We start from the raw sequence: 9,983 nt of genomic DNA on the forward strand, positions 1-9,983 counted from the left end.
AAATTTGGTTGTGTTCATAAAGTCTGCATACTCTTGTAGGTATGACTCATAGGTCAGGTTTTTTTTTTTTTTTTTTTAAAGCATGGATGGGGTAAGTAATCAGACATGTACTGTGACTGTGTAACAAGACCATCCAGTGATACAGGTCTTCATCCACTGAGGTATCGCCTTATGTTCCTTGGACCTAAATATTTCACATAGCCACACTTGGGTTTTTGTTCAGCTTGGATTCCTCAAATTTCTCCTGAAACATCTCCCTGTCAAAGAATGAGAGAATTGTGTCAGAGGCCACACCTAGGAGTGCATGAACAGGTGCATCTAAGGACAGCTGGTAGCATAGTCGTTAGAGCTGCTGCCTTTTGACCCGAAGGTCGCGGGTTTGATTCTCACCCCCGGCTCCAGTACCCTTGAGCAAGGTACTTACCCTAAATTGTTTAATTTAAAATTACCCAGCTGTATAAATGGGTAAAAACTTCTAAATAGATTAATGTTGTAAGTCGCTTTGGAGAAAAGTGTCAGCTAAATGAGTAAATCTACACGTTTTGTCCGCATGTTCCCCTCTGCACCATAATGATATTGACTTGGTGATGACAAATGCTGTAAGGTAGAGCATTTCATTTTAGGAGTGCTTTGTCATTTTTATGAACACACTAACAAATGCCCTTTCTGGCTGTATTCCAGGGACACCACCGGACGCGCTGATCTTGGAGTCTCCGTTCACGAACATCCGAGAGGAGGCTAGGAGTCATCCTTTCTCAATGGCAAGCAAACCTTGCAGCAACTTAAGTGTACAGTTGGCACAATGATAGGGTTCCTGCTCTATGGTGCTTGCGTGGAAGAAAATTCTTACCTATACACAAAACACTCAAACGCACAAAGACTTTTCATGTCAACATCGGCCAGTGGGAGAGCCCCGAACATCTGGGTGTCTCTCCTCGATCAGTCCCTGCTGCCTTCCTTTATTTGCAAAGCTCATATATAATTCATTTTAGGACGTTAAAACAGGCGTATTAGTAACTTTCCACCACTTAAGCTTTCGGAACATTCTTCTTCATCGGGTTCTGCTCTTTTGGGTGCAAAGCAGAATCAGCTGACCCCCCAACTTTTTACTGATCTTATTTCATATTATCTTACACATAGAGGCAACACCTCACCCTGCATAACAAGCTATATCAGCTCGAAGGACTAAAAGTCTTAACATCGTCCCAACCTGAACTCTCAGGCTGGTTCCAAAGGCTGGTTTAATGACACAATGCTAAATGTTTGTTTATCCAAACTGGACTATTGCCAGTTGGCAGAAGGGTCTTATAAACCCGTTTGTCCTCTGGTTGAGCAAGATATGGATATATGTGCACTGCGCATGTATAATAATAATATGAGACATGTTCTGCTTAGACCTGTAGTTTAATACATTGTCTCTTGAGAACTGTAACTTCTTCTCAGGTTTACAGGTATCTGCCTGGGTTTGACTGGTTCTTCCTGGATGCTATAACGGCAAACGATATTCGATTTGCAAGTGATGAAAAGTAGGTTTCTCTTCTGTTGCGCTGTCTTTGTGTCTTCATTGCATCTGAAATGCACCCTTGTTGTCAGTAACGCTCTATTTACTTTAGTAGTTGAGCAGTTCCAAATCAAGTGTTTTGTTGAAATGGTCGATGTACATACAAGGTAACATAGCGCTGGTGTGAGTATTTTGTTTGCATTCTGACTGGATGACAGGCTAGATTGAGGAGTCTGAACTTGATTGGAGTATAAGAAACTTGTTTTGTGTGACAAAGTGAGTATAATATTTCCTTTAGAGCAGTGCTGTTCAGTTCAAGATCCTGAAGGCCTGAGTCCAAAAGGTTTCTGTTGCTGTCCGATCGTAAAACACCTAATTCAGCCAGCTATCATGATTTAATCAATTTGCATGTAACTCTCTTCCTGAGATCTTATTAAGGAGTATTTTAAACATCTGCTAGACTGTCTGCCATGACCATGATTTGAATAGCTCTGCCCTGGATCAAGTGTCCAACTTCTTGTTCTGCAGTATGCACCACATCTCGTGCCCAGTGCTCATCCTCCATGCTGAAGACGATACCGTGGTACCATTCCACCTAGGCAAGAAGGTTAGTTTTCATGGGGTGTGTTCAGCGTGTTTGCATGTATGGATATTTGATCATCATTTCATCCAATAATAAAAAAAAAAAAAAAAACTGATGAAGATGATGTAATTTAACAAATCATGAAAATTATTTTTTGAAATCATTCAACGAAAAATGCACGGTGCATTTTTATGTTTTTGAAAGGGTAAAAATCATTTCTTGTGTTTCATGAAATTGTCTATCCTCCTTAAAGACCTCCTTCATTTGTGTGTGTTTTTTATTTATTTAAATATTAGGGTTTTCTTGTCTATTCTGCCCTCATAAAGTGCTCCAAATGCATGTGTGTTGGGTTAAGATTTGGGCTTTTATTTATGGCCATTTCTAATTGTCCATTTCTTCTTTTTGAGCCTTTTTTTTTTTTTTTTTTTTTTATTTTCCTTGAGGATTTTAGGTCATTATCATGTTGCAGCCTCCACTTACTGTTCACCTTCAGCTTTTTGACAGATGGCCTCATGTTTTCAAGTACTCTCTGGTACATTGTGGAATTCATGGTTGACTCTGGTGGCAAACTGACCAAACACTGAGGCATAAAAGCAGCCTCAGCCCATAATGCTTCCACCACCCTGCTTTAGAACTGGTGTAAAGATTCTATTTTTTTTTTGGTCAAACATCACATCTAGGATTGTGGTCAAACAGCTCTGCCTTTGTGTCTCATATACTGCATCCAGAGCACATTGTTCTAGTAGTCCTGATCTTCACCTAGGGGTTATCATGTAAACTTCCATGTACATTTATTCATTTAGCAGATGCTTTTCTCCAAAGTGACTTATAATGTTACGGTTACAATTATTTACCCATTTATACAGCTGGGTAATTTTACTGGAGCAATTTAGGGTAAGTACCTTGCTTAAGGGTACTATAGCCAGAGGTGGGGATCGAACCTATGACCTTTGCATCCAAAGGTAGTAGCTCTAACCACTACATTACCAGCTGTCCCCTATTAGCTGTCTACCAGCAGTCACTTGTGCATTTATACTTTTGATTTTATGCACGCACAGAGTCAAAACATCATACAGTACAATGACAAAAGGCAATTAAGTCCACGTACATAGAGTGAGGGCTAAGGGTCAAAAGGTTACAATTTCTCATGGGTGTGATCATGTAGCACTTTGTAATAACTTCTTGAAGGGTGTTCAGGTATTCCAGAATTCTGTAGAATTGTCATGCAAATTAAATGTTAATTTTTAAAGTGGGAGAAATTTAAACACTTCAGTCATCCACATGTTTATAGAGGGAACTCCAGGTGTAGGCCACAGCATTAAAAGACATTTCTTTGCCACATATGTCAGAGTGGATAGTTTGTGTACCATAACATCATCAAAAAAGCAGTTTGGGTTGTGATTTAACAGGAGCAAAGAAGAAATGTCATTTTTTGTTAAAGGTTTCTTGAATTGTTGCATGAACCCCAGTCCAGTGAACTTGTATCTTGTATCTCGCATTCCCAGTGTAGGTGTGTCAGAGTGCATGGAAAGGCTTTGCATTTAAAACACAGCTGAGATGTTCCTTTGAAGCTACTGTGAAAGCACATTGGAGTGAGAGAGGTTCTGTGAATGAACCTAAAGTTTTGTTCCTAGATGCTGAGGGAGGTGCAGGCAGGGAAGACGCTGGCACATACAGATGACCGTTCATGGTCGCTGAACAACACGTCAAGGTCCTGTTCCCAAGTCCCCCCCGAGGGGATCAAAAGAATCAGTACTAGCACTTGATAAAATAGGTTTAATCCAGAAATCATTCCCCTGGAGTTGTTTGGTGTAATGAGCAGTTTCTCTGCTTTTGTTAATTCTGTGTGTAATCTGTTCTTCTTTTATGGGGCAACAATAAAGTCACAGTTCTAAATATTTATAGAAGTCTGTGTTCGGTAGGTTGAAATTATTTCTTAAAAGGTTGAGTCTCACCAGTGATTGATCTGGAAGTAAAAAGAAATGTCCAAAACTCCCTCCCTGAGCCCAATTTGGTGGATAATTATGGGTCGATCTGGGTTGAGCGCAATAGGAAAGCCATAATGATAAACCGTTTAGGATCTCTAGGTGTCTCAGCATCTTTCCAGATGAGAAGAGTGTTAAATACGACAAAATTTTGGATAAAGATGGGATCTTATGAAATTTCTAAATGAAAGGCAAAGATCTTAAGTCTCAGGTGGCATGAAACAGACTCCATACTGACCCACGGAGAGTCTGGTCTAGCCTGGAACCAATTAGTCATTTGTTTAATCTGTGCAGCCCAGTAGTAAAATCTCATATTTGGTACAGAAACTCCACCATTATCTTTTGGTTGATAAAGTTAGGACAGCCTTTATTGTTCCAGATAGACCTAGACATCACAATGTCTAATTTAAATATAAACTTAAAAAAAAAAAAAAGGGTTTGGCTAACAGCATAGATTTTGGAATAGGTATAACAACCGAGGCAAAACAGTCATTTGGATAGTGTTAATTGTACCAAATATTGAAATAAAGTCCAAGAGGCTACGTCCTCTTTAATCTTAATTAGCAATGAGTAGTTGTCTAGAAGGCGATTGACATTGGGAGTAACAAAGATACCTAGGTATCTAAAACCAAAATTTGCCAGTTTAAAGGTAAAATGCTCAGTAGAATTGAGACAGGTATTCAATTGCATGGCCAGAGATTTAAAAAGATTCATTTTACAACTTGAAAATCCAATATCATTGGATATCTCCTTTAGTGCTGCTGGGAATGATGTTTCAGGGTGACTCTTGTATAACAGTGAATCATCAGCATTTAAAGAAATGCAATGGTCCCCTCATACCCTAATACTGGATATGTCTTGATTGCTCTTAATAGCTTCTGGCAAAGGTTTCATCATATGTGTGAATAATAAGGGGGAGGGGGGCAGCCTTGTTGGCACCCTCTTCCAGCAGAGAAACTGAGACAGAAAGCCATTTGTGTTGACTTGCGCTGAAGGATTTGAGTATAAGACCTTGATTAGATTGAAGTTATTACCCATTTTAAGTCTATCCAAGACCTCAAATAGGAAACTCTGTTCTACTCTGTCAAATGCCTTTTCAGCATCAAGAGAGATGATTAGAGCCGGTCCTTCCTTTTTAGAGTCGAAGGACAGCCTCAAGCCTTGGTGCCAGCATTTTGGTTACAATTTTAAGATCCGCATCAGCAAACTGATCGGACGGAGGAACATCCTAATGGATTTTTGTCTTTCTTTAAAATTAGAGTAATAGAAGCTGAATTCCAAGTGTGTGGGATACAGTCCTTCCATGGGAATGGAATGTGTAATCCTTAACATCAGGATTCAATTCTCTCTAGATATTGATCAAACCTAGGCTGCTACTCATGTTCTTAAGAGTAGCGAAAGACTTTGTTTGACCTAGAGGATGTGGATAATGGATCTAAATTCCTGTCTTATGTACAGTTGCCACAATTCATGTCCCGCATGGTGCTATTTATCCAGTGCTATCGAGGTTTTGGTTGTTTGGGTGGCAATTTCAATACGTGTTTTTAAGACCTTGCGTGTAGCGTAAAGTTGTGCAAAGTCCTCTCATATGGTTGACTCGTGCACCTTGGCACCAAAGTGAGGCAAGAATTCCTTGTAAATCCTTTGTTTCGCTGGGGTTTGTGGAGACTTCTTGCAGCTTCTTTCACCTGTCCCACATAGATTGACAGCGATTTGAAATCGTTTCCGTTTGTAGATGATGTTTCAGACAGTGGTTGAAAATTGTTTGGAAATGGCTTTAAAATCCTTCCTAGGCACATAGGCATCAATGGTGTTTCTTTTAAGGGTCGTAGGGAGCTCTTCATCTCGGCATGATATAGTCACACACCTCACACCCAAACCCGACCACATGTTTCTGGTGTTTATATCAAGTAGTCCCCTCCAAGTTACTCTGTAATGATGTCGTAATCATTTGAACCTGTTTTTATGGCCCTGATTCTAATTTTAGGCATTTTATGGAATGAAATAAGTATGGTTATATTAACTTTTTCCACATAAGGACACTACATTTATCTGCATTACGTCTGCAACTATGTCTTTCTCCTAATGTAATGGTCAGATTGTATTTCTCTGAGATGTACCTCCCTTTGGAGGAAAGCATCTGCTAAATGAATAAATGGAAATGTAAATGTACATTTCTGTTGATTTTAAATACAACAAATGGGTGCAAAATTTGATTTTGTTATACGTTGCAATTAGATCACCTTTATCGTTGAGTGTTGTTGAAATGACGATCAAATATCCTTTTGTTCAACAATATCAAAAAAGCATACCTTTTCATGGAGCGTACTTACTTTTTTCACAGCACTTTAAATTGTAGAAAGGATAGAACATCTTCTAAAAGAATTTCAAACAAAAAATCTCTTAGTTTGACTGGTGTACAAAATTACCTTTCCTTAAGTCAGCTATTTAGAAAAGAGTTGTGTAGCTATAAAAGCATTATCATAAATTACCTGGTGTTATAGGAATAGTCCAGTTTTTGGTTTTGACATCTCTCCCATTCATCATCCTTCATCTTCTCCTTCAGTCTGTTTTATTCTCAACGCTTTGAACAGCTTTTGTCATTAGCCGTTCCCCCTCGAGCATTTAGTTTACAGCAATACTTTGCCCTTGTTCTTCCAAACTTCAGTGTTTCACTTTGCCAAAAATTCCCTGCTCCCATAGCTGTACAACATCGCTGCCCAGTCCCAGAGCTTGAGTGGCCAAAAGGTCCAGTTCATCCCCTTTCCCATCAGCCTTGGCTACAAGCACAAGTTCATCTACAGGAGCCCGGAGCTACCACAGATCCTAAGGTGGGATGGTTGTAGGAGGAGTTGCCTCTGAGGCTACGGTCTCCGTCTCTCACGTTTTGTGTAAGTCTGCAAGTAGTAATGCGCACGCTGTCTGTCTGTTTCTTCTACAGTGACTTTCTTGGGACAGTCCATCCCCACGCGTAGCAGAATGGAAGGCCTTTCTCTGACTCGGTTATTCCGTCACACATACACACACAGCACATGAGTTGCATCGACATGCACGCGTGTGTTCCTGGACATATCTTGCCAAGTTACGTATACACTCTCTAAAGCAAGGACTGAAAACGCTCCATTTTTTTTTCCCTTTTATCATTCCTTTGGAAACCGAAGTAGGGTTAGGTTGAAGACGACCGAGAAGGTCGGGGTGACCACTTGCCTGGCCCTACCGGGTGGCACGGTTCCACAGTTTTAGGACTCGCCCTGAGCACAAAGTAGATGATGTCATTTACGCACTAAATGAACTGGAACCTTTTTTGCCACTGAGCCCATGTGGTGGGAAGAACTGTGGATCTAAGCGTATGGAAGCAAGATGAAGAGGGGATTCCAGGGATCAAGTATATTTTCACTGAAATTCCAACAGCTTCACGTAAAGAAAGTGAGCATATTATTATTATTATTATTATTTATTTTTTTAATTTTTTTTTTTTGGGGTCCAACTGGGGCAAAGGTCCATGTAATGTGAGTTCACACTCATCTTTCTCTTTACCTGTTCAAGGGTCACTTTGTCTTCCTGAGAATTTGAATTGTAACCTTTGTATGGAAATAGTGCGTACGAGAACAGCTACAATTTTCACTGATAGTCTACAAGGTTTAGAGGGCTCCACTATTTATTAGTTTTTGTATCGCAGTACCTGGTTTGAAAATGCATTTAATAGTGTTTTTAACTAATAATGGGCTATGAGAATTTCCCCCAAAACATTTTCGCTGCATGTAAATTGACTGTTACATGGAGGGTAAACCTAAAATGGACTGGACTGGAAACACTTGTCTGCTAGAACGGAATGAGTCACCCCAGCGGCGTGATATCCTGTCCTCGTTCGGTGGACGATGGAGGGAGAGGATTTAATTTGTGGGCTGCTTTTAGGATTCAAGCTCACAGTAATGTGGTGTTCTTGTTTCAGTGCACTCCTTGTCTCCTGTACTCAAGGCATGGCAGGACATTAGCTTACTGCTGGGCTAAGCTCAAGTGAACTATTATTAAATTAGGACCTAACAGCGGAACACACAGAAGCACCTGCGCAGCTGTCGGAGAATCCGCTGCGGTCGGGAATACGGTGGCAACGAAATAAAAGGGTCCGGGCAGAGCTGCTTCGGCATACTGGTGGGCTCTTTGCGTACATTATTCGCTGCAAAGCTTGTGCGGTTTTGCAGGTAGGTTCAGACCAAAGAACTATTACAGGCGTAATACGGTGTGCTGTGGCGTGGCTGAAGATTTGCGTTTGCTTTTGTCAGGCTGCCGCGGGGCAAACGCTTGCGGTTTAGGCCCTCTGTAGCCCGTGTACAAACATGCTGGTAGATAAGCAATTTATTACTGGTAAATTATATGGCTGGATTTAGGTTCAGTTGCGGAAAGCAATATATCCGGAACAGTGCTGCACGACGTTATGCTTTCGGAGCGGCTCTCGGAAAGACAGCCGATGGTAGGAAGCGAAAGTTCTTAATGGACTAGAAGTGTCCCGGTTATGATTATTCGAAATCTTAACGACGTGACCGAGACGCATTCCTGTCGGAGCCACAGAGCCGTCATCTTGACGTGCACGTTCGATTTCGCGCTGCTCTCTAATTCTTGCCTTCTCCTTTGAATTGTAGCTTTGCATGATCTTAAAACGGAAGTACATGCTTTATATTACTCATCCCGTTGCAGAGAAGCGCATCTTAGTTTTATTTCATTAAGATGCGAATATAAACGATTAAAGCAAGTGCATCAGCATGCATAGCCAGACAGCCGCTGTACATTACAAAAACTACCTGTTATGGGCCGTCGTGAAGGTATCGTCCCTTTTGTTGCACACTTACCAAGCTATCGCTCACCTGATATTAATGCACTCCTCCAGTAAGTAGACATGTAATGAATTGCTTTTTACTAATTTATTTGGTACTTGAATGCATTTCAGTAGGTTGCTTAATAGCTGAACTATGTTTCCTTTATTTAAATATATTTTAATATATTATTAAAATTTCTAACCGTTTCCACAGGCAGCTAAAAGACTTCTGCTGCATTATATTCAAGCAAGTAAATATCAGTCATTGTCTCCAGTTTCAGCCTCTATCAGGACTATTGAGTTTCTTCCTGTTGAAAAGTGGACGATTATATGGAGTAATTTGAGTTGTTTTGCCCGCATCTCTCGGTGCAGGGAGAAAGCGTGGTCGGAAGGCAGGTCGGAAGGCAAGCCGAAGGCCTCCCATTCCTCTCTCGGCCCCTTCCAGCCGCCCCCCCCCTTCGTACCTTAGCGACGACCTCAGCTTCCGCTGGCTAGATGTGGCTTCGTGTTGTATGGAAGCACCACGAAGTAATAGTAATAATTACTGGGTTTCAACCAAAGGTTCAAGTGCCAGAAGGGGCTCTATAGTTGTACCCAAGAACAAGGGACCTCAACTGAATTACTCCAGGTAATTTACAAATAAGAGAGCTCCGTAAAACGATATGACAGTTCAGAGAGAAGAATCACGAAACAAGTGAAAAGTAGTAGTAGTAATAATAATAATAATAATGTAAACAGGGATAAGATTAAGTGTAACCATTTTCTATGAAAATTTATATATGTTTGAAAAAACCTCTTCAGCAGCAAGCAATAGGAATGCTATCAGATCATTCACCTGCATCACTGAGACTTCTGCACTTTTGGTCCTGCCTGGACTAATATTGTAAAGGTAAAATATCAACGCAATAGGTGTCAACCCACACAGGAACCGTGATGGATGCAGCTGACAAAAGGATGGAAGCTTCCTTTTCCTGTTCCAGCATTTTGTGTGCTGCAGGTCTGACGGAGTTACCTTCTCAGCAACAGCGTAACTGTCCCTGAGCTGCTGCCATGTCGCAAAATACTTCCTGTTGCATCTTTACGGTCACGTGATTTCCCACT

General features: G+C 40.8%; 1 protein-coding gene across 3 annotated transcripts in view; it reads left to right on the forward strand.

The window, feature by feature from the left end:
• The window catches only part of abhd12 (abhydrolase domain containing 12, lysophospholipase), a 28,603-nt gene extending 21,104 nt beyond the window's left edge, over positions 1-7,499 (forward strand). For all 3 annotated transcript variants that reach the window (XM_018724993.2, XM_018724995.2, XM_018724994.2), the window contains 5 exons: positions 682-761; positions 1,444-1,526; positions 2,030-2,108; positions 6,773-6,900; positions 7,011-7,499. In XM_018724993.2, coding sequence (XP_018580509.1) covers positions 682-761; positions 1,444-1,526; positions 2,030-2,108; positions 6,773-6,900; positions 7,011-7,044 — 404 coding nt within the window. In that variant the 3' untranslated portion in view covers positions 7,045-7,499. The remainder of the gene's footprint in view (positions 1-681; positions 762-1,443; positions 1,527-2,029; positions 2,109-6,772; positions 6,901-7,010) is intronic.
• The last annotated feature ends 2,484 nt before the right edge of the window (positions 7,500-9,983 follow it).

This window comes from Scleropages formosus, chromosome 8, assembly GCF_900964775.1.
Source record: "Scleropages formosus chromosome 8, fSclFor1.1, whole genome shotgun sequence".
Lineage (NCBI taxonomy): Eukaryota > Metazoa > Chordata > Actinopteri > Osteoglossiformes > Osteoglossidae > Scleropages > Scleropages formosus.